The sequence below is a fragment of the Hyaena hyaena genome, unplaced genomic scaffold, assembly GCF_003009895.1.
Source record: "Hyaena hyaena isolate Hyena2069 unplaced genomic scaffold, ASM300989v1 scaffold_285, whole genome shotgun sequence".
Classification (NCBI taxonomy): Eukaryota; Metazoa; Chordata; class Mammalia; order Carnivora; family Hyaenidae; genus Hyaena; species Hyaena hyaena.
This window is the reverse complement of record NW_024080917.1, coordinates 1887844-1910048: the sequence shown is the minus strand read 5'-3', so window position 1 is coordinate 1910048 and position 22205 is coordinate 1887844. Positions and strand designations below refer to the sequence as shown.

Sequence of the window (22205 nt, the reverse complement as noted above, 5' to 3'; positions counted from 1 at the left end):
CGGCGCCCTGGAGGTCTGGGTAGCCGTGGCCCTGCCCCAGCCCTCACTTCTCACCTGGGCTCGAAGACCATCTGCCGTAGAGGGAGGCTGCTCCCGTACCCTGCGGTGGCCGTCCAGTGCAGGGGGTGTAAGCCAGGTGACAGGTACTCCAGAAGCTAGTGACCCCGGCCCACCGAGTGTGTCAGCCCCTGCAGCCGAGCCCTGGGGCACGGGGCTGGTGCAGGGTGCTGGCACCTGCGTCCATGCTCAGCTCCATGCCTCACCCAGCACCCTGCCTGCCGGGCCACCCATGCCTGCAGCGATGCCTGCCAGGCAGATGTGTAGGGAGGGACCAGGGCTGTGCCAGGTGACGGTGCCGTGTCCACCCCTGGGGACCTTGAGCACAGCAGACACCTGCCCTCCAGCCCCAGCGGAGCGAGAGGCTGAGCTCACAGCTGGCAGCCACCCAGCGCACACCCCTTCCCACTGGGGAATGTGTCTGCGTCCTGGGGGTCATGTGTGCGTTCATACATGTGCGTGTCTGCATCTGTCGTGTGTGTGGTGTCATTGTGCACACACGCATGCCTGGGAGCAGCCACAGCCACAGGAACGTCTGATGCAGGGACATCAGGCACACGCGGATCTAACGTGGCACATGGGTTCAGTGACACGTATGGCAGTTTCTGCCCCGTGAGCCTGTGTGTCCATAAGCGTGTGTGCTGTGAGGTGGGGGGAGGCTGAGGGCACTGGGCAGGTCGTCTCTCAATGGCAAAGAGCTGTGGTACACGTGCTCTGGGGCCCGGGATGGGGCCTCTGAGGCAGAGTGGGAGGTGCTGTGGAAGCTTATCCCCAGCTGAGGGGGGCAGGGCCTGGGGGGTACTGGGGCCTTGAACCCCATGGCGCTGGTTCAGCCACCAAACTAATGTCATCAGCACCGTGAGTAGAGCTGCACGTGCCCAGAGAGACAGCCTCACAGCCAAGCAGGCGTGTTGACCCAGGGCCTAAGGCACCACAGCTAGAGGGGCCGACTGAGGACCGCTCCCCCGCAATCCAGCTGTCCTTCCCGCACTGCTGGGGGCGCTGCCTCCCCCCCCCCCCGCGTCTCCAGCAGCTCCCCTATGGTGGGCCTGTCCCATGCTGCAGCCCCGCCGTCTGGGGAGGCTCTCCTTGTGCCCCTTGCCCAGGAGCGCCTGCTGGATCCCCACACCCTCCAGCCCTGCCCGCCCACGGCCAGGGGACGGGGGCCAGATAGGCTGTGTGTGCCCCCACGTCTGGTCTCTGCAGCCTCACAGGGTGGTGGGAGAGAACCCACCAGCCTACTCGTAGGAAGCAAGGTCTAGACCTGGCCTGGGGGTGGCTTTCTTGGTTCCGGAGAGCTCAAGGGGCCAAGATCTTACGGGGGCAGCAGCAACTGCAAAACAGTCTCCAGGACGGCGCCTACCCTCGTGCGCCTCACCATCCTGCTTCCCCACCTCGGGGACTACAGCGCATCCCGCGCTCTAGCTTCTGTGGTTTGCTCTGCAGGCCCAGCCCGTGGGCCCCACCAGATGACTGTCCCGCGGCTGGTCACGCCTGCCTCCTGATCGCCCCCAGCCAAAGTGCCCACCCTGCAGACTGGCTGGCATTTGAGACGGTGGAGGGTCCCGAGGCGCATGTGGAGACCACAGCTCTAGGAAAGACTGGTGAGAACAGATGGACGCTGCGATGTTTGTGGCCAGAACCGGGGACGTCCAGGAACAGGCTGACCCAGTTTCGGTCCTCCACCCAGAGCCCGGCCCTCTCACCAGGGCCGCGGGGTGCCCACTGCATGGTGCGGGAAGGACAGGTCAGCGTCCAGGACCGTGAGGCCCATCCTGGGTCCTGCTGAGGGCCAGGGCAGAGGTCGGCCCCGTGCAGGGATCTGGGACCCCCAAGCCCCCAACACTGGACAGATTCGTGATCGCTCATGGGGTCAGTCACTGAGTGTTTATTGAGTCCCGATGCTCAGCTGCAACAGGCTGATGGGGCTGCGTTGCCGGGGACGGGGAGGGGCTGGCCGTCCTCGCTCCCAAGCCCAAATCCAGGGCCGCCGGCCGCCTCGGCGTGGCGAGAGGGCTGAGAGGAGCGGCTCAGACCCTCCCCCACATGCCACTCAGGGCGAGAGGGGGTCCCCGGGCAAGTCTGGTAGAAGCAACGGCACGAGGCGGCACCGTATGGGCAGGACGGGTCAGGGTCTGCAGGGGAGTCCCAGCCAGGCAAGGCTCACCAGCACAGGAGGCCTGAGAAGAGTGATGAGCAGGGTGCTCTGGGCCCAGGCTGGGGGGCCCCGGAGGGACCCAACTCGAGGCTGGCTCAGCTCGTGGCTCTGCCTCTTGCAGGGTGACCCTGGGCAAACCCGCTAAAACAAGCCGCGAGGGATGAAGCTTTGGAGCCAGGAGGGCAGGACTTGGTCTCGCCTGGGGGAGAGGGGGTTTGGAGGAAGGCCTGGTCCTCCAGAATCGTGGCGGCCTGGCTCCCCCTGCTGGCCTTGCCGGCCCCTCCCCAGGTCTAGCTGCTGTAGCCAAGGCCTTGGTCCCCGTCTGCAGGGGGGCAGCACACAGGGACACCCCCACTGGGGGCTCTCCCCTGCAGCCCCCACCCCAGTGGTCCCGGCCGGCGCTCACACCCGCGGCAGTGCCCTCAGTTGTCGGGCTCCAGCGTCCACTCCGACAGCCATTGTAGGCACGAGGCCCGCTGTGCCTCTGTCTCGGGGGGCTTGGCGGGGGGCGGGGGGGCGCTGCATGGCCCCGGGCTCCCTTCTGCAGGCTCGGGGTCGGGGGCAGCCCTCAGGACCTGGACGAACTCGTCCAGTGAGTGCACCAGGGTGTGGGGGCTCCAGCAGGCATCGAGTGTGGGCACGAAGGGATCTGGCGTGCAGGCCTCCACGCACTCGCCGCGGGTGGGGATGCGCAGGTAAAACGCGTGCAGCATCATGCGGAAGGGCTGGTCTTCCCGGCCCGACGCCTGCCCGTAGGTCAGGTCCCCCACGACAGGGTGGCTCAGGGCACTGCAGTGCACGCGCAGCTGGTGCGTCCGGCCTGTGGGGGTGCAAGGGAGCCGCTAGGGTGGGGGTGCCACCCCACACCCCCGCCCGCTCACATCACCCCAACCCTGTCCTGTTGCCGTCTCGAAGCCCCTCAAAACCCCTGAAAATGGCAGACCTCCCTGTTTGCTGGTGCAACCGACACAGTCAGAGCTCGAAAAGCAGTCAACTCCGACAGTCGCTGTGGTAGGGGTGGGGCCAGGCGTGCTGCAGAAGCCCTGCTGGCCTTCCGAGGCCCTCACATCCAGGAGCAAGACCCCGGGGGCGGCTGATGTGGAGGGGCATCCCCACGCAGGCCACTCTGCCCCTGTGCCGCCATTTCATCTCATCCGTAACAAAAGGGAAACCGCGGCATCTTCCCTGACGCGATGGGGATGCCAGGCATTCATCGTGTCAGGGGCACGAGAGACACTGTTTACAGACAGCAAAGGGACACGGACGGCTTCCTGATTCCTGTCCCCAGACGTACCCGTGAGGGGCTGCAGCAGCACTTTGGAGACGGGGTCACCCGCGTACAGCCCGTGCTCTAAGACCACCAGCTCCGTGACGCTGGGTTTTGGGTTCTCGCAGCCTGTAAGGAGGACGAGGTGCAAAGGTTGCCTGGACCAGCCCAGAGCCCAATCCACTCCAGCCCAGCTCACCTGCCCTAGCTGGCCGTGCCCACTCAGGGTCCCCAGTGGACCCCTCCCCCCGACTGGTTCCCAGGGATGTCCCCCACCCTGAATAGACCCCACCCTGCCCTGTGTACCCTGTGTGCCCTCGATGCACATGGTGTGAGCCCGACCCTCTGTGCTGTTCCTGCCGATGGCATAGTTGATGGTCATCCGGCTCTCCTGGACATGTCCCCGCACCTGCCAGGCAGAGGGTCACAAGCTGTTCTCGGGGCCACCCACCACTTCTGGGGAACCCCCTACCTTGGACACAGATCAGGCCTTACCAGAGCCAGGTAAGCCTTGGTAACACGCCGCTCCTTGAAACACTTGTAAGCGCTGCCCGCTGCAGCCTTGTTCAAGGCCACACAAAGGGCCCCGCTGGTGGAGAAATCCAACTGGTGGCAGAACCTGGCGTGGGGCAGGGGATCAGGGGTGGCTAGACTGGGGGCGGCCACTCCCCTCCCGCAGAGGCCTCTGCACACCTGAACCCATAGTAGGTATCCGGGTCCGCTAACTCGGGGAAGCGGAGACGTAGCTGCTTCTGGAGGGTGGGGGTCTCACGCCACATCCTGCTGTCGATGCGTAGGTCCCAGTGCTTGTTCACCACCAGGAAGTCCTGGCTCTGGTACACCACCGACAGGCTCTCTACTCGGCCTGCTTCCATGCTGGGGGCCTGCAACGCAGGGGGTCCACGGGGAGTCCAGCGCACGTCAGCGTCCTGCGCAACTGGCGTGTACACCCCTGCTGTCCAGGGCCCCCGGTGAAGCCACTGACGCGGCGTCCGCGCGCGCTGGGTGCTCTCCTACCCTCACTTCTGAGCTCCGACTGTGGGGTTATCCGACCCAGACCGAGACCCAGACCCCAGGAGACGGAGTCTTTCGCCCCCCAGCCCGCCCCCGCGGACACCTCTGTACAGTCCTCCAACGCGCGATGGGCGCCGCTTCCCGAGGAGGGGGCGCAAGGAGAGGAGCTGCCGCGCCCCCGGTGTCCAGGGCAGCCCAGGACGGCCGGGGCGGGCGGCGGCGCCGAGCGAGGGGGCCATCGTCGCCTTCACCACCCCCTCACCCCCCGCCCCGAAGCAGAGAACTACATCGCCGGCAGCACCCGCCCCCCGCATCTGATGGGCACTGGCCCACGGGTTCTGGGAGCACTTCCTGCAGCCCACCCCCGCCACTCCGGACCGACCTGCAGCACAGCCGCGCCGCCCCGGGCCGCGAGGCCGCTGCGGGGCCTTGGCTCCAGCCCTACGTCCCCGCGCCGGGCGGCCCAGCCACCCCGCAGCCGCTGCTCACAGGCCCTGCAGGAGCGCGCAGCCCCGCCCACGGCCCGCCCCCTCCCCGCCCACTTCCCGCCCACGCCACGGACGGGCGGCCCTGCGGGCCAATGGTGAGCGCCCGAGACCGCCGCTTTCACTCTGGCGCGTTTGCTCAGCCTGGCACGCTCCCCGCCCACGTCGCAGACAGGCGAGCGTGCTGGCCAATGGTGAGCGCCCGTGGCCGCAGCCCTGGATCGGCCCCGCCCAGCCTGCGCGCGCAGCCCCGCCTCGGCCCTGCTCCTCCCGTTAGCCAATGACGAGCGCCGCCGGGCACGCCGACCGTTGATTGGCGGCGCTGGGACGCGAGGGGCGGGCACGGCGCGCGGCACCCGCGGCGGCGCGGGAGGTTCGGAGCTGCGGGCTGGAGCGCCGGGTTGGTGCCGCGGGCGCGGACGCCATGGGGGACCCCGGGCGCGAGCTGGAGGGCGTCCAGGACGACTTCTACAGCCAGTTCGCCGCCGAGCTCGAGGTGCTGGCCGAGCTGGAAGGTGGGCGCGGGCCCCGCCGCGGCCTCGTCTGCCGTCGTCCGGGAGGGCTGCTCGGGGGAGAGGAGGCGGGCGGGGGCCGGGAGCCTGCGGCGAGCTGAGGCGCGGGCGCGCCGGGTCGAGAGGGTCCTCCAGCGCCGCCGGCCGCGGGAACTGTTGCCTGTATACCTTCTCTCCCGGCAGGGACAGCGGCCCTGTCGCCCTCCAGGGGTCCCCGGCCCATGGGGTGTCTGTCCCGGCTGACGTTCGAGGAGGCTGTGGCCGGAGGGGACGCTGCCACTCATTGCTCTCCAGGCGGACCTCCAGGGAACCACAGAGGCAGTGCCAGGAAGAGGCAGCTGGCCGACCAGGACTCGAAGGCCGCGGCTTTGCCCCCCAGTATGTCCTCAGAGGCCCAAGGCATGGGGGTGGGGAGCGAGGCTGAGTAAGAGCCTCTGAAACTTCCGTCTGTCTCCCCAGCCCCCAGGGTCAAACGGCTCCGGCAGGAAGTCGTGAAGAAGCTGAACTTCAGACCTGAGCAGATGGAAGAGCTGCCCCTTCCTGACTCCCCTGCTGGGGACATCACCCCCCCACCGAGTCCAGAGGTCCCCACTGAACTGTGGGGCAAGGGGTGTGTGCCTTGGGGCACAGATGTCCCAGGGATTGGGGGTTGGGGTCCCAGGTTTTGGGAGGCCTGGGGCTGCGTGTGTGGGAGGAGTGTATGGCCAACAGTGGACCTGGGTCCTCCTCCGATGGCAACAGGAGGTGTGTCCTCAAGTCAGCATCTGTCCCTTCCCAGGCCCTTGGACGCTGGTGCTGACGTGGGTCCCCTGCAGGCCTCTCCAGCAGCCCGAAATCCAGTCCTGAGGCGGCCCCCGGTCCTGGAGGACTATGTCACCGTGACCTCCACTGGGGGCTCCCGGGCTTTCCTGGTGCTGCGGGATGACCCAGTGGGCACAGGGGTGCAGGTGGGTGCTGTGTGGCCACAGTGGGGGTGAGGGGCTGGCAACAGGCCTCCTGCAGGGTTGGCAGGCTCAGTACTGTCTGGGAAAGGGTCCCAGACATCATACCCCCCTTGGACTCCGGGGGCCCCTCAGGGCATCCACCTCGCCTGCCATCATCCACCCGAGAGGGCGTCTCACTGTCTCCTTCTCCTTCTCTCCTCTTTGCCTCCCTTCTTATTTCTTTTCTTTTTTTTTTTTTTTTCAAAAATTTTTTTTTAATGTTTTATTTATTTTTAGTAGAGAGAGAGAGACAGCGTGAGCAGGGGAGGGTCAGAGAGAGAGGGAGTCACAGACTGAAACAGGCTCCAGGCTCTGAGCTGGCAGTCAGCACAGAGCCCGACGCGGGGCTCGAACTCACGCACCGCGAGATCATGACCCAAGCAAAAGTCGGACGCTTAACCGACTAAGCCACCCAGGCGCCCCTTTTTATCTCTTTTCTATTTTACAACTGTCTTCGTTCCAGTACATGTTCTCCTTAGAATCCTTGTTTAGAGAAGGGGCTCGTCTTTGTCCCGCTCTGTTGTCATTGGAAAGTGCCACCGGGGCCCCTCAGCACTGTCCAGAGGGCGTCTGTGGGTGGTTATGTCCTGAGAGGTGGTGAACTGTGTCCTTGCTTCCCTATAGGACCCTTCCCTTGATATTTGGTGGCGAGGGCGTGGCCGGCTGGACCTGTTGGGTGTGTCCTTCGAGTCCCTGAAGGAGCAGGTGGACAGCGAGGTGGGATTTGCGGGGAGGAGCAGGGTAGCCCCAGGGTGACTGCGCACGGGGCACGCGCTGATCCCACCCCTGCTGGTTGCGCAGCGGAGGCAGCAGCTGCTTGAGGAGGCCCATCAGCTCTCAGACGTGCTTCGCAGGTGATGCCCGACCCGTCCAGCCCCGGCGCCTCGCCGGTTCCCGGGCTGCTGACCTCCAGCCTGTATCTGGGGGGGGGGGGGGGGGCGGGGGCGGTCCCTCTAGTAGCCCGGCCGCTCAGGGCGTCATGTTCTCCAGCCTCACATCCGAGGAGGTGGGAGAGGAGGCCCAGGCTTCGCAGGCCCCCGAGGAAGCGCTGGCTAACGGTCAAGATGACTCCCAGCACTGCCTCTGGGTGGACGAGTTCGCCCCTCGGTGCTACACGGAGCTTCTCAGTGACGACGTGAGGCCGTGTTCTCTTGTTCTCCTTTAAGTGTGACTGAGCCCTTTGTTGTCAGCTTGAGGGACATCGGTGGGGAGGGGAGGGTTTGGATTCGCCCTTTGGAACTGTAGGTGGGGAAGCTGAGGCCAGCATGTGCCTGGCCTTCTGTAGGTCACCTGTGATCTGGGCTGGGGGTCCACCCCTCCCCCCCCAGCCTCTGTTTCCCATGGTCATAGCGGCTGATGCTGGGACGCGCCCAGACGGTGGGAGCCCTGGAGGGCTCGGGTGGTAGGGAGGGGTCCTGCTGGAAGCCTCGCCCTGTCACTCACTTGCTGGGTGACTTGTCCCTTGGTTTCCGCATCCCGGCGTGTTTTTCGGGCTCACAACAGTAGGCAGACGTGAAGGGCGGGCACGGGGAGGCCTTGGTGCTGGCAGTTCCTCCAGGCCACGTGTCCCATCCTGCAGTTCACTAACCGCTGCCTCCTCAAGTGGCTGAAGCTGTGGGACCCGGTGGTGTTCGGCCGAGAGCGGCCTGCCAGGAGGCCGAGGCCCGGTCCGGAGCCGGCCCGAGGTGGCCAGGAGGCTACCACCTCCGGCAAGTGGAAAAGCCACGAGCAGGCGCTGGAGGACATGCTAAGCGCTGAGCTGGACGCGAGCCGGCGGCCGCGGCAGAAGGTGAGCCCCATCCAGCCGCGCGGCGCACATGTCTGAACCCAGGGGCTGTGCCGTTTGGGTTTGGCCGGCCCTTTTGCATCCTCTGGGGGCCTCGAGGCATGTGAACTGTCTCTGCCGCTGTGGCCGTCCCGACATCAGGGTGTTGGCGCCGAGGGTCAGTTGGGATTTGAGCCTGTTTTAAACACCCAAGTAAAGGATTTTTTTGGAGGACCCCGTGCCTTTCGAGACTCACTGTGGCAGTAGGTGGCTCTGGGGCCCAGTTGCACCAGCAGCGGCCGTGCCTCTGTCAGATCTTCTCGTCTGTCTCAGGCAGGGCTTTGCCTGGCTCTGAAGCGGCTCCACAAAGCACGAGTACGCGGGCGCGGTCTGTCTTGTGCTCGCCCGGGGGTGGGGGGGTGCACATCCCATAGTGGCCTCATGGGACAGGATTTTCAGCCTCGGGGTCGGGTCGGGGGCTCCGCGGTGGCATGGGTGGTAGCCTGTCTTCATCTGACCTGTCTGGCCACAGGTGGCGCTGCTGTGTGGGCCCCCAGGGCTGGGCAAGACCACCCTGGCTCATGTGATCGCGCGGCATGCTGGCTACTGCGTGGTGGAGTTGAATGCGAGGTAAGTGCCCCGCCTCTTGTCCGGCCTGATTCCCTAGATGCCCTGGCGGGCTGGAGGCGGGGCTGGCCCTGGGCTCTGGAGCGGTGGAGTTCACGCTTTGTCGGGGCTTGCCAGGATGCGGGTGGCCCTGTCACAGAGCAGTCTCGAGCTGCAGGCCTGGTGGCCCAGCCCGGGGAGCCTGTCCTGCTAGGGACCCTGGTCCCTCCCTGACTGAGGCCACGCTGCTTCCAGTGACGACCGCAGCCCTGAGGCCTTCCGCACGTGCATTGAGGCGGCCACGCAGATGGAGTCGGTGCTGGGTGCTGGCGGGAAGCCCAACTGTCTGGTCATTGATGAGATCGACGGGGCCCCCGTGGTGGGCCTCCTGGGCACCCCAGTGGGCGGGCAGGTGGGCAGGCAACAGGCTGGGGCTCACTGAGTTCTCTGCCCATACCCCAGGCCGCCATCAATGTTCTTCTGAGCATCCTGGACCGCAAGGGCCCGCAGGAGGCAGAGTCCGGGGGTCCGGCTGTTCCCACAAGTGGGGGACGGCGGCGCCGGGCTGAGGGGGGGCTCCTGATGAGGCCCGTCATCTGCATTTGCAACGACCAGTGAGTGGGGGAGAGCAGGGATTTGCACAGGGAGGGGTCTGCTGGGGGTCTCCACAGGAGGGCAGAGAGCTCCTGGGAGGGTGGGACCCACCCCTGCCCGGCCGCCTGCGCCCCTGGGTGCAGGGGGTTTGTGTGGGTCTGCCCCCTGCAGGTTCGTGCCCTCCTTGCGGCAGCTGAGGCAGCAGGCCTTTCTGCTCCACTTTCCGCCCACGCTGTCCTCCAGGCTCGTGCAGCGGCTGCAGGAGGTGGGTGAGGGCTGTGGTTGGGGACATGCGACCAGGGGGCTGTGTGGCCATCTAGGGGGTGGGGGGACGCACCTCTGTCCTGGCCTGTCTCCCGTCCGTGTCCCGTCCCCTAGCTGATCCCAGGGTGTGGGGGTGACTGCAGCAGTTTGTGCTGCAGCAGACGGTTCCGAGCCCAGGGCTGCTGGGCCTGTAGCTGTTGCTCCCCTGTATTCGCCTGTGTTCTCGGGAAGAGGTGGCCCTGGGGGGGTTCTGGGCCGGGAGAGTGCCCACCCTCCCGCCTGCCCGCAGATCTCCCTGCGGCGAGGCATGCAGGCCGACCCGGGTGCGCTGGCGGCTCTCTGTGAGAAGACAGACAACGACATCCGCGCCTGCATCAACACCCTGCAGGTGGGAAGGCGGGTAGGGGGCACGGGCGGGTGAGGCCAGGCTCAGCCACCTCTCACCGCCAGCGCCCTCCCCACCTCCGTGTCCAGTTCCTGCACGGGCGGGGCCGGCGGCAGCTGAGCGTGCAGGCTGTGCAGACCACTCACGTGGGTCTCAAGGACCAGCGCAAGGGGCTCTTCTCTGTGTGGCAGGACGTCTTCCAGCTGCCCCGGGCCCAGAGGTAAGCGGGCAGGCCAGCCTGCCTCCAGCAGGGACCGGGGCTGCCTGGGCCCTGGGGGCCCTTGGCCTCCCCCGCCATCCTGCTAGAGCATCGCCCTCGTGCAGACTCGGGCGCTTCGGGTAGCAAGGTGCTACCGACAGGGATAGAGAGGCAGGGCTCCATTCCAGCCTCGGCACCCTCTGCAGGCAACGCCGGGGCCAGAACCTGGCCCTGCCCCCGCACGCGCTCCTGCTCCGTGACGGGCACACAGGTCCGGGGCCCCGTGCCGCCGAGGCACCTTTGACCACGGCTTCCCAGCGGTTTTACCACATCCTGCATGTGGCTGCCTCCGCCGGCGAGCACGAGAAGGTGGTGCAGGTAATCTAGCTCCTGGAATGTTCTTGGGGGCTGTCGGCGGGCGAGTACCTGGCTGCGTGGCTGTCCCCAGACGGTGGGTGGGAGAAGCGTCAGATGGTGTTGAAACAGGACGCGAGAGAGGGGCAGTGGACGCGGGGCGTTGGGGAGACCTCTCAGAGATGATGACCAACAGACAGAGGCCTGGGGGGAGGGAGTAGCTGATGTGAGGAGGGGACGCCCTGCGTGGGCTGGCAGAGAGGGGAGGTGGGCCGGGTGCGTGGTGGGGTCACTCTGTTTGCTGGTCGGGACCCATCTGGCTGGGGCGGAGTGGGCGGCACAGATGCTCCCCACCCCCGGGAAGCCCAGCTTAAGCTGTCTCCCTAAGCAGCTTTGGATTAGCAGGTGATCATCGTAGATCTGGAAACCTTACGGGGGGTGGGGGTGGTGTATGGTGTATGTGTGTGCGCGCATGTGCGAGTGCTGTAGCCTCAGGAGACGGGACTCACGTGGAACAAGGTCGAGTTCCGGGGCTTCTGTGCCCCTGGTTCTGACCATAGAACTTCCTTTAGGGCGGGGGCCGGGTTCTTCCCCCCCCCACCCCCGTCTGTCAGAAGTGTGGTCAGAATGGTGGGGGTGGCAGGCTGGGCCTCCTGGTCTCCTTCTTTGGGGCCTTGGGGCCCTTGCTGGTGTTTGCCGATGTCCCCGAGGCCCTGCACTTAGCAGGCCAGGTGGCAGGCGGAGGGTCCCGTTGCACGGCACTTACGTAGTGGGCTGGGGGCCGAGGCTGGAGGGGCTCAGGGGCACCCCCAGCCTGCTCACCCCCCAGGGTCTGTTCGACAACTTTCTGCGCTTGAGGCTGCGGGACTCCAGCCTGGGGGCCGTGTGCACGGCCCTCGACTGGCTGGCCTTTGACGACCTGCTGAGCCGGGCCGCCCGCCACGGCCAGAACTTCCAGTTGCTGCGCTACCTGCCCTTCCTGCCGGCCGCCTTCCACCTGCTCTTTGCCTCCAGCCACGTGCCGAGGATCGCTTTCCCCAACAGCCAGCAGGAGGTGTGCCCCGCACCCTGCCCAGGGCTCGGGTCCCGCCCAGGGATCCCTGGTGCCCTAGGCGCATGCTCTTTCCCCCTAGGCCCAGAACCGGATGAGCAGGACACAGAACCTCATCCAGACGCTGGTACTGGGCCTGACACCCGCCACTCGCAGCCGGGCTGCACCTCAGGCCCTCATCCTGGATGCCCTCTGCCTGCTTCTGGACATCCTTGCGCCCAAGCTGCGCCCTGTGAGTGTCTCGGCCAGAGCGGGGCTGTGGCTGCCGGCAGGGGAGGGCCCCTGGCTGTGCTCAGCGTCCCCGCCCCTGCCCACAGGTGAGCACACAGCTGTACAGCGCTCGCGAGAAACAACAGCTGGCCAGCCTCGTGGGCATCATGCTTGCCTACAGCCTAACCTACCGCCAGGAGCGCATGCCCGACGGCCACTATGTCTACCGGCTAGAGCCGTGAGTCCATGTGGCCCTGGGTCGGGGGGAGGCCGGGGGCGCGGGGGGCAGGCGGCTGGGCTCCAGGTGCCGTGGTGGTCTCTGGCCCAGGACTCTGAAAGCGTGGTCTTGGCGACGTGTGTGTCTCAGTTTTGCGTCTGTGGGGGCGGCCAGGGCTCAGGTCCTGCTCAGCCCTTGCTCCTCGTGAGGAGGGGCACCCCTAGTCAGGCCCAGTGCTGGGGCCCGAGGGCTACTGAGGGGGCCCTCGCTGCCTCAGTGTCCCGCAGAGGGCCCTCGAGCTCCCCAGGGCTCTGCTTCCCCTCCTGAGGTGTCCCTGGTACCCAGCAGGGCCCCGGGGCCCCAGTCACGGGGAGGCAGGAGTGACAGGCGCAGGCGCTCAGCCTGGACCTGAGACCAGGGCCTGCTGCGTTGTCTCAGTCCTTCATCCTGCAGCCCAGGGTGGTGCCCTTCTCGTGCCCACATACGGTTGGGGAAACTGAGGCTCGGCGCAGGTAATCTCTTTTTGCTGTGGGGCTCAGGCAGTGTCTTGCCAGGACGGGGACCCGTCCCACAGCTCTTGCATCTTGGCCTCTGGGACTAGTGTGGGAGGTGGTCTCCGCCTGTCCCTGCTGACCGGGCACATCTCTGTACCTACTCTGAGAGCAGGAACGTGGAGGAGATTTGCCACTTTCCTGAGCTGCCGGCCCGCAAGCCCCTCACCTACCAGGCCAAGCAGCTCATTGCCCATGAGATCGAAATGGAGAAGATGCGGCGGACAGAGGCCTTGGCCCGCGCTGGGGACAGCCCCCAGGTAAGCTGCCCGGGCTCCGGGCCAGACCCAGGCCCCGGACGGGAGGGCTTTTGGAAGGGGCCTTGTCCCTGGAGTGGCCCTGCTCAGTCAGCCTTCACCACCCGTTTCTGCAGGCAGAGGGAGCTCCCCAGGCAGGTGCTGGGGAGAAAGGGACGCAGCCGCCCACCTCGCGCAGCCACGAGGAGCAGCGGCTGGAGCGCATCCTGAAGAAAGCGGCCCTGGAGGAGCAGGTGCAGGGGAGAAAGGGGGGCTGGGCCACGGCGGGTGGGGGTGGGGCTGGGGCTCAGCCCTGGGGGGCCTGCCAGTTCCCTGCTGCTCAGCATACGGGGTCCCACTTGGACCAGTTTGGACCTGGCTACGGCTCCCTCCTGCCACTGGGCAGGTTCTGAGGAGCTGAAGGGACACTTCCTGAGCACGGAGGGAGGCTGGGAGGGGAGGTGGGCGTCTGCTCCCGAAGCCGCTGGGCCCTCCCCTCACAGTGGGGACCATCCTTCGGGGATCTATCCCCAAGACCCTGACCAGCCTGCCTCCTTCAGCCCGAGAGAGACTTCTTTGGTCGTGTGGTCATCAAGAGAGCGTCAGCCCTTCATGCAGGTGTGTAGCGGGAGGGGGGAGGGGGGGGCTGGAGCAAGCAGAGGAGCAACCACGCGGCCTCCACAGGGGACTGGGCCCCGGACACAGACGCGACAGAGCGGCGCATAGGCACGGCGGTGGGCAGGAGCGACGTCTGGTTTCGCTTCAAGGAGGGCGTCTCCAATGCTGTGCGGCGCAGCCTGTATATCAGGGACCTGTTGTAGCCGGGGCTGCACCCACACCTCGACCCCTGGATCCCCCTCCGGACACCCCAGGACCTACGCTGGACACCCTGGGGCTGCACCCACACCTTGACCCTTGCTGGGTGCCCTGGATCCCCCTCCGGACACCCTAGGGCCCAGGCTTGATGCTGTACTGTTGCTTTTTCTCCATCAGAAAATGTACAAAAGCACAGATATCCTCAAAGAATCTTTATAAAAATCACATTTTTATAGGTGTCCTCCCTACCAAGAGGCAAGAGTCGGGTGGGGGCGTCACAGGATGGCACACTTGCCCTTCTCCACCCATGGGTTGTTCTTCATCAGGTCGGGGTTCAGGAACGGGTCCTTGGGGATCCCATCCTCGATCCACTTGAGGAGCCTGTGTCCGGGCAGGGTGGGGAGGGTGAGGAGAGCCGGCAGGTGCCTGAAGGCAGGGTGTGGCGTGGAGGTGTGGTTCTGGCTCATGCAAAACGCAGGCACGGGGCAGGGAAATGAGATGCAGATGGGAGCTGGCAGCCCCGAGTGGGGGGGGGGCGCTCCATGGGGTCCTGGGGACTTACTCGGGGATGGTCTTGGATGACATCTCCCTCTTGAAGGCCAGCTGGTACTTGAGGCTTTCTACCTCTTTTTTCATCTGGGGCACATCCCACTCCTCCATGGCGTCGGGAGCTTCGGAAGTGGCCAGCCTGGGGCTGGAGAGCACAAGAGGAAGCAACAGCCGGGCGCCTGCCAGGCCCTCCTGCCGAAAGGAGGGAGGGGGGCCCACCCTGGCACACCCATTCTAGGGCTTGGGAGGTCCCCAGGGGCTTCACCACTCGTCTCCCAGGGTCCACATAGGCACCCGTGTAGTCCACAGGGTGCAGGGTGGGCCTGGAGCTGAGGCCCCGCTAACGAGGCCCCGTGTGCCTGCCCTCCCCTCACGGGGCTAATTAGTTGCAGAGAAAACTTTACTTGAGCCCTATACCCCCACCCCCCATCCCCATCCAAGCCTTACCATGGCCTGATCTCTGGGTTGGAAGGGAAGGGGCAACGTTGCAGCGACAGGAGGGCCAGGCACAGGGGGGCTCACGGAATCCCACCGTCCCGACTGAGCCCCACTTCCCACCCAGACCATCGTGTAAGGGGTGGGGCCCTCCTTGGCTTCCTTCCAGTGCCTTTTTTTCTGCTTTGCGTGGGGAAGCCTACCCAGAGGAAGTTAATCCCGGGGCCAGGATGATTTGGCTGCAATTTACATCTCTGGCCTAGAGGCTGCAGGGAGGAGGTGCTGAGAAGCTTGGGGTCCCAGGCTGCACAGCAGGTTTGGGACTGGGGAGGGGCTGCGGCCTCCTTCCGCCCAGTGCTGCCCCCAGCACTGTCCACCAACCGTCGGGCCCAGTTTCTGCTCATGCGCCAGCCTGGCAAAGCGGGTTGCTGCCTCCTCCCCCACCTCAGCCCACTCCAGGGGCCCAGGGAGTCCCTCACTGTCCCCAGGCCCTGATCTCTGAGGCTGAGAGCCAGGGGATCGGCTTTCTGGCCCTTGGGAGGGTGGGCAGGGGTTGACAGGAGTGTGACACTATCTGTGTCAGCCTGTGGAGGGGACTCCTGGCTGGAAGATCTCCATTTGGGGCGGGGGTGGGGGGTGCCTGGTCAGATGGGGACAGAACAGCCACACTAGGAGGAGTCGTGGGAGGCTCGGTCAGGAGCCGGGGGGTAAGAGCCCTAGTCGAGAGGAGTCTGCCTCTTGGTGGGGGGAGGGACAGCCAATGGAGGGCATGCAGGTGCTCCCCTCCCGGAGACCCCAAGTTCAGCATCCCCACCCCTGGCCGGGACAGCCACGTGGTTGGGGGCTCGCGGGGGCGGGGGCGGCGGCCCTGCCTGCCGCCCCCGCCGTCTGCCCTACCTGCGCGCAGCGCCGCCGGAGCCGGCCGCCTGTCCCGCGCGCCCCGCGACGCCCCCGGCCACGGCGCTCCGCGCTCGGCGGGCACTGCGGGCGGCGCGCACGGCGCAGGACGCGGCTCCCCTCCCCTCCGGCCGCTCCGCCCCCGCCCCGCCCTCCCGAAGACAGAAGGGGTCCTCCCCGCCGGTGGGGTCGGGCCTGTTGGGACGCGCGGGGCAGCGCCCCTCGGCCAGAAGACCAACAGGCAGGGACATCTGGGGGTCAGGGTGGTCCAGGTCAGCCCAGTGAGACCTGGGTGAGCCCCAGAATCCCCCCCCGGCCTCGGTTTCCTGCTCTGCACAGGGGGCCAGCTGATCAGACCTACCTTGGACGGTGCCAGCAAGGGCCAAGTGATAAGGACCAAGTGATGGTGAGTGACAGCGAGGACCAAGTGAATGAGAGCGGGCACATGAGCGGGCAAAGCCCAGGCAGGTGCCCCGCCCACTCCTGCCACCTGGGGGCCAGGCTCTGGCCCCGCCCCCATGGCCTGCCGACTCCTCCAGGGACTCCGCCTGACACTGCAAGGTCCGCCAGTCTCTGGGGGTGGGAGGTGCAGGGGCAGGCAACGTGGGTCGGCTCTGGCCCTGGACAGTGGTCTCCCACAGTGCTGGGCAGGCTCCTGGGCTGCCACGTGGTGCTGCCACCAAACACAGCCATCGGTTGTACCCCAGCCCTCCATGCCCCTGATGGGCTGCATCATAGGCTAGGTACGAGTAACAGGGCCAGGGCTAGGACACTGTGCCCCTGTGAGGTCTCAGCAGTGCCAACTGAGGGGCCTGTGGGCGGCCCTCCCCTGGAGCTGAGCCACCCACAGGTGTGAGCCTGTCCCCTTGAGGGTATCTGGGCCTGCGCCCTGTTCCAGGCCAGCAGCAGGTAGACTGGGTAGCTGCCCTGAGGGCCAGGGGGTATGTCCATGCTTCAGTTTACCCTAAGCTGGAAACGGCTAGACTTGTTCTTTGTAGGCCCGGGGGTGCCCCTGTCAACGTCCTGCCTCAGGACGTGGTGTCTGGCTCAGGGGTGCCCCAGCCCAGGGTGAGTGGCTTGGGGGCTCCGGGGAGGGAGGGAATGTTCCTCCCTCAGTGCAGGCCCATTGCCTCCCTGCCAGGCTCCTCATCTGGCCCATGATGGGGCCCAAGCAGACAGTCCCTTGGCCTTCTGCCCCTCAGGGCGGGTGCCGTCAGGGCTGGGACCACATCTAGTTCCCTCAGACTCGGTGTCCGGGTGTGTCTGGTAGGCCCTGCTGCCCTGCTCTCGGGGGAGCTGTGCCCCTGGGGCCATTGAGTGACGCAGGCGCCTGGCTGCATCCCGGGCAGGGGCCCCCCAGGTAGCAACAGCAGCCGCAGAGACCAGCCCGGCATGGCTTCCCCATCATGATCCTCACAAAGGCCTGGACCAGGCCCTTGGTGGGAGCTCTGGTAACCTCTCCTGGGCTGGGGGCCTGTGAAATTGTGTCCTCACCTAGAAGGCAGGATGGGGTGCCCCGCCCCCTTGGGCTCCCAAGCCCTCCCTGGTGCGACTCTGTGAAATAGGGTCAGCTGTGCCTCTCTGGCCCCTGTCCTGCATCAAAACGGTGACGCATCAGGAGGCACTTCTGGAACTGGGGCACATCAGGAAAATGAGGGATTATTTTTATTATGGATTTATGGGGGGTTGGGGGGCTTAGAGCCCAGGGCACTGCCGTCCTCCCGGGGCAGATGGCCGGCAGTGCTGGCCTCGCTTCACCCGAGGCCTGTGTGTTTACCTGCCTGCCAGGCCCTGCATGCTGTTGCTCTGGCTGCCCGGGGCTCTCCTGTGGCCCGCAGTGCTGCTCACACGGGGTGGGCGGCAAGGGCAGGGCATCACGTCGGCCCTCGGGACTGGCCCCGGGTTTGGACTGACCCCCGGGCCGGGCAGATCCTGCCTCACAGTCCTGTCTTCTCTCCAGGCTGCACAGGCAGAGCTGGGCATCCCGCACCAGACAGCATCTGGAGCGTCCCATGGAGGAAGCCCTGGTGTGACTGGGGTCTGCTCCTGGGCCCCACTGTGGTCACAGCTGCGATCCATGCAGGCAGTACATGGCAGGGGTGCAGCTAGGGAGCCACATGGGTCATCAGGATGGTGGGAGCTGCGTGGGCACAGGCCCTGTGCGCCTCACTGCTGTGCTGTCTCTGGTCTCTGGGCGCCAGTCACACCTGCTGCCACGCGGACACCTGCTGCCGTGGTCCCCGTCCTCACCACAACACCACATAATGGAGGCCACCACTCCACGTGGTGGCCCCAATGGCGCACGCCTGTTCTCACGCCTGTAAGGACCCGCATCTCTCACCTTCCTGGTACGCTGGGCCGGGAGAAGCAGTAACGGCTCGTCCTCGAGCTGACTGCCAGCTTACAGGCACCCAGGACAGGTCCAGGGAGACCAGACACTGTGCTGAAATTAGCTGCGCTTGCTGGGCTGCTGGTGAGACCCAACAGGCGGCTGCTGGCCTAGAAACGGCTGCTGCAGGCCCCGTGCAGGCGAGCAGGCAGTGTGGGCTGGGCCCCTGGGGGACGTGGCAGGCGTAGTGAGCCAGCCGCAGGAAGTCAGACTGGTGTGTGTGGGGTGCCCTGATCCCTTCTGGATGGGTCCCGGAAGCGGGCCCAGGGAGGGGGCGGAGGAAACACCTCCACCAGACAAGGACCCGCCGTCTAGTGCCGTTGACATCACTGTGACCTGTGGGTTCTCCACTGGTAGAGGCCAGAGCTGGGGCTGGTCTGTCACTGGGCCACGGATGTGCGGGCATGTTGGCAACTCTGGGCCGTGGGCACGCTCGGGTTCTGCTGAGACCAGACTCCTCGGAGAGCAAGACATGGCGCTGGGCAGATGGCCAGCCAGCACAGAGGTGCCGTGAGGCCCGAGGCGAGCCGAGGGACATGCCGACTTGTTTTCTGCCCTCGCCGGGAGTGACTGGCAGTGGCAAATACCAGGACTGGAAAACCAGCACAGAAGCCTCTTCTTTTCCCCGTTAGAGAGCTCGTGGGCTGTGAAACTGTACGTAACCTCTGCAAGCTCGGAAGTGACCATCAGAAATAACCTAGGCGCTCTTAGCCTGACACGCGCCTGCCTGTAAGACCCGGTTCCCGGGAAGCCCTGGGAAGGAGCGCACATCTCGTCTGCAAAACCTCTCAAGTCCGTCTCAGGGAAGCGGCTCATTCTAGCAGCTCTCTGGCCAGTGAACGCCAAGCCCCCTTGGCAGCTGACCCGAGTCAGCTCTTATAGGCCAGTCAGTCAAGCCCTCTTATAGGCCAAAGTGAGAGACTAGTAAGGCAGCTTCCTCTTTTTTTAATACATATATATTTTTAAGTTTATTTTGAGAGAGCAAGCATGCAGGGGAGGGGCAGAGAGGGACTGGGAGAGAAAATCCAAAGTAGGCTCCACACTGGCAGCACAGAGCTGGACGTGGGGCTCAAACTCACAAACCATGAGATTGTGGCCTGAGCTGAAACCAAAAGTCAGAGGCTTAACCCACTGAGCCACCCAGGCCCCTGATAGTAAAGGAAGCAGTTTTCTAAAACAGACGGGAATCTGTCAAGCTGCAGGACGGAAGGGCCTGTGGAGGGGGGCCTGTGACACATGGTAGGTGCAGGGGAGGCCCGCCGTGTCACTGGCTCCAGCTGCCCGCTGTCCCGTTTTCTACCTCCCTGGCAGTCAGAGCTGCCTCCCCTCCAGCGGACACTTACTCTGAGACAAGAAAGGTCAACTAACTTTGCCCGGTCACCTGTGTAGCGAAGGGGCATCTCAGTGCTGGCCCAGCCCCATCCTCTCCCCCCAGGGCCAGCAGCCAAGACCAGACCCGGGGGACAAGTCCTGGGAGGGGATGCTGCTGTGCTGAGACCCTCGCCTGAGGTTCACATCATCTCACTGCTGCTGGGAGATGGAATGCAGACAGCTGCCACCTACTGGCTCAGGCCTCCCAATACCAGACAGGACTGGAGGGTGCCAGTGGCCTGGACGTTTGGCCCCCCAGTACGGGGACAGGCACAGCAGCTCGCATACAGTGAGGCCTAGGTCTACCACTTGCACAGGCTCAGGACACTGGCACACGGCTGGTTCTGGTCAGCGTGTGGGGTCGCTGCCTGATGAGGCTGGTGCCGTTTTGGGGGAGGGGGTCCCAGAGCATCATCAGCGAGTCTACCGGTCTGCACTCCCAAAAGACACATTCACCATAAAGCGGGGGGTGGATGTACGCGTTGGGCCACTGGGCCGTCTGGGCATCTGGCTGCTCTGAGGGCTTAGCACGCTGCGGCGAGTGCCGAGCTGACCCCGATTCCGACCCTGATTCCTGCAGGAGCAGCGCGAATGCAGGACAGGGCTGGGGCTGAACGGAGGGCCCTTGCGCTCTGTGCTTCACGGCTGACCCCTGCACACAGCTCCTGGAGCAGGCACAAGGCCTCTGCCCTGCACCGGGAGCTGCTCCGTGCGGTGACAGTGGCCTGATGGCCAAGTCAACAGGGTGTGCCTCTGGTGACTGCGGTGCTGGGTAACACACCCACCCCTGAAGGCGGTGTTATGCCAGAGGCCTTTTAGGAACAGCTTCAGGGCCCGGTTTTTCCTCCCAAAGCAGAGAGGAGACCCCTCAGGGGACATCGCTGTCGGCTGACCCCCCACCCTGCAGGCCTCCCCACAAAGGCGAGGATGTCTGGCGGCCAGGACAGCTCCGAGAGCAGCATGTGGAGAGTGTCAAGGCCCAGCCGGCAGACAGATGGTGTCCATAACAATGAAGACGGGGCAGTGAGGGCCAAGTGAAGCTGTGCACCGTGTGATGGGCGCCCTACACAGACTGTCCATACTGGAGAAGGGTCTGGGGGTGGAGAGGGCTGTCCTCATGTTCCTGCAAGATGCTCTGGCCATGAGCACCGTGTGTCAAGGCTGCCATGCGTCAGGGAGCCATTCAGAGGTAAACCAGGCTCTCACAATGGGGATGGAGCCCAGACAGGCTGTGTGCTGCCCTGGGGCCATGTGTGGAGAGGCGGTGGTCACAGGTTGGGCCTGCTCGGCAGCTCCATCTGATGCTGTGCAGGTGAGTGTCCAGAGGGGTGCGGGTGGGGGCAGCTTACAGGCAAGTCCCCACCAAATGGAGAGGTGCAGCTGGGCGCAGAACCCCCAGGAGGGGAAGAGTCAGCACAGGCACCTGGAGTTCTGGGACCATCCGGGATGCCGGTACACTCTCCATCTGCAGCAAGCCGTGGCACGCGCCTGGTCTTCCTGAGGACTCCTGAGTGCACCAACTGTGGCGGAGGCCCCACAAAGCTGCCTGGCAGGAGCACAGACCCGGAACCCCTAGGATAACGCCATCCTGGTACATCCTGGTGACCAGCTGCAAAACCCTAGTGGTTGCAGGGTAAACACTGCCCTTAATGGAAAAGGCAAGGTGTGCTCCACATACTGGAAGGTTTCACCAGGACCAGATTCCCGGCGCTCATGTCCACACCCGTCTCGCCATCGCTGCTCCAGGCCCATGTCTTCGCTGGGCCCCCGGCGTTGGCATCAAAGCCGCAGCGCGTGTCGGTGTCCAGCAAGGCGGTCTCGCCGGCGGACGCCGCCCACGGCGGCCGGGAGCGGTCTGGGAGCGCCTGTGAGGGCACGAGTCTCCGCCCCTCACCGCTTCGCGGCCCCAGGTCCGCCAGGCGCGGGACCCGCGGCCGCAGACGTGCCCTGCGCGTCCCCCAGGCCGGAGCCTGCTGCCCATCGAACCGCCGCAAGCGTAGAACGCTTTCCTGGCTCGGAGGCCGTACGCAGCCCCGCTCTCACCGAGGGTCTGCGGTCCTGCCCGCGCTGCTGCGGCTTCGCTGAGCCGCCCCGGCTGCCCAGAGGCGGGCTTCGCGGTCTGCGTCCCCGCGGCCACCCGGCTCACTGTCCTCAGGATCGGCCCCGGAAGTCCGGCCGGGCCGCGTCCTCGCCGTGCGGACCCGCCCTCCAGGCACTCGGGGGAACCGCCTGAGCACCGGACCCCCCCCCCCCACCCCGCAGCCTGGCGCCCCGCCGACCCAAACCCGCCGGCGCCAGCTTCCCGACCGTCCGTTGACTTCCGCCTTGGGCGATCACTTCCGGCTAGGTGCCGGAAAGGGCGGGGTCTAGAGGGACGCCACGCTAGACGCAAGCGCCCTGGAGCCTGGCGGCGGCGGCGGCGGCGGCGGCGTCGCGGGGCGGAGGTGCGGCGTGGAGGCCGGACCCGGGTCCGAGTTAGGTTGTTCCCCGGAGCCGGGTTCCCAGTGTGGGTTTCCTCGGCCGGAAGGATTTTCTGGGTTTTTGTGAAATTCTGGAAGATGACCTTCGAAGGGGCCCTGACGCTCCGACCTGTGGATGGGCTAGTGGGGACGCGGAAGGCCCGGTGAACCCGGGCTTGGTTAGAGACGGAAGACAGCACCCAGCGAGGACTCCGCTGAGGTCCTCCCGGTCTCCCCTCAGGGTCTCCCCACTCCTCCCCCGGGTCTCCCCTTAGCGTCTCCCTCCCCCCGGGTCTCCCCTCAGCGTCTCCCCACTCACCCCCCGGGTCTCCCCTCAGCGTCTCCCCTCTCACCCCCCCGGATCTCCCCTCAGCGTCTCCC

The 22205-nt window shown here is 65.8% G+C and overlaps 3 protein-coding genes across 8 annotated transcripts; 1 reads left to right on the top strand and 2 right to left on the bottom strand.

Annotated features, from left to right (window-relative positions):
- Positions 1-1925: 1925 nt before the first annotated feature.
- Positions 1926-4975, bottom strand: RPUSD1 (RNA pseudouridine synthase domain containing 1). Its single transcript, XM_039246608.1, has 6 exons — positions 4879-4975; positions 4176-4366; positions 3978-4101; positions 3789-3891; positions 3510-3611; positions 1926-3035 (listed from the first exon to the last, which is right to left on the bottom strand). Exons 2-6 carry the CDS (start codon positions 4355-4357, stop codon positions 2638-2640), a joined length of 909 nt encoding a protein of 302 aa, XP_039102539.1. The 5' UTR covers positions 4358-4366; positions 4879-4975; the 3' UTR covers positions 1926-2637.
- Positions 4976-5349: 374 nt separating this feature from the next.
- CHTF18 (chromosome transmission fidelity factor 18) lies at positions 5350-13957 on the top strand. 4 transcript variants are annotated; one of them, XM_039246866.1, is made up of 22 exons: positions 5350-5496; positions 5677-5871; positions 5953-6103; positions 6272-6440; positions 7101-7181; positions 7278-7330; positions 7467-7611; positions 8056-8265; positions 8774-8871; positions 9103-9226; positions 9310-9461; positions 9613-9706; positions 9995-10093; positions 10180-10310; positions 10496-10667; positions 11473-11697; positions 11777-11926; positions 12012-12142; positions 12788-12932; positions 13046-13162; positions 13469-13526; positions 13593-13957. In XM_039246866.1, exons 1-22 carry the CDS (start codon positions 5406-5408, stop codon positions 13727-13729), a joined length of 2928 nt encoding a protein of 975 aa, XP_039102797.1. In that variant the 5' UTR covers positions 5350-5405; the 3' UTR covers positions 13730-13957. The 4 variants fall into 4 exon arrangements, with proteins under 4 accessions (XP_039102797.1, XP_039102795.1, XP_039102796.1 ...); XM_039246864.1 differs by having other exon boundaries at positions 7434-7611; XM_039246865.1 differs by having other exon boundaries at positions 7101-7193.
- On the bottom strand, positions 13935-16013 carry GNG13 (G protein subunit gamma 13). Of its 3 annotated transcripts, none has more exons than XM_039246869.1 (3): positions 15967-16013; positions 14287-14418; positions 13935-14105 (listed from the first exon to the last, which is right to left on the bottom strand). In XM_039246869.1, the coding sequence occupies exons 2-3, from the start codon at positions 14382-14384 to the stop codon at positions 14000-14002; spliced, it is 204 nt and encodes a 67-aa protein (XP_039102800.1). In that variant the 5' UTR covers positions 14385-14418; positions 15967-16013; the 3' UTR covers positions 13935-13999. The 3 variants fall into 3 exon arrangements, with proteins under 3 accessions (XP_039102800.1, XP_039102798.1, XP_039102799.1); XM_039246867.1 differs by lacking the exon at positions 15967-16013 and adding an exon at positions 15606-15649; XM_039246868.1 differs by lacking the exon at positions 15967-16013 and adding an exon at positions 14721-15207.
- Positions 16014-22205: the final 6192 nt, after the last annotated feature.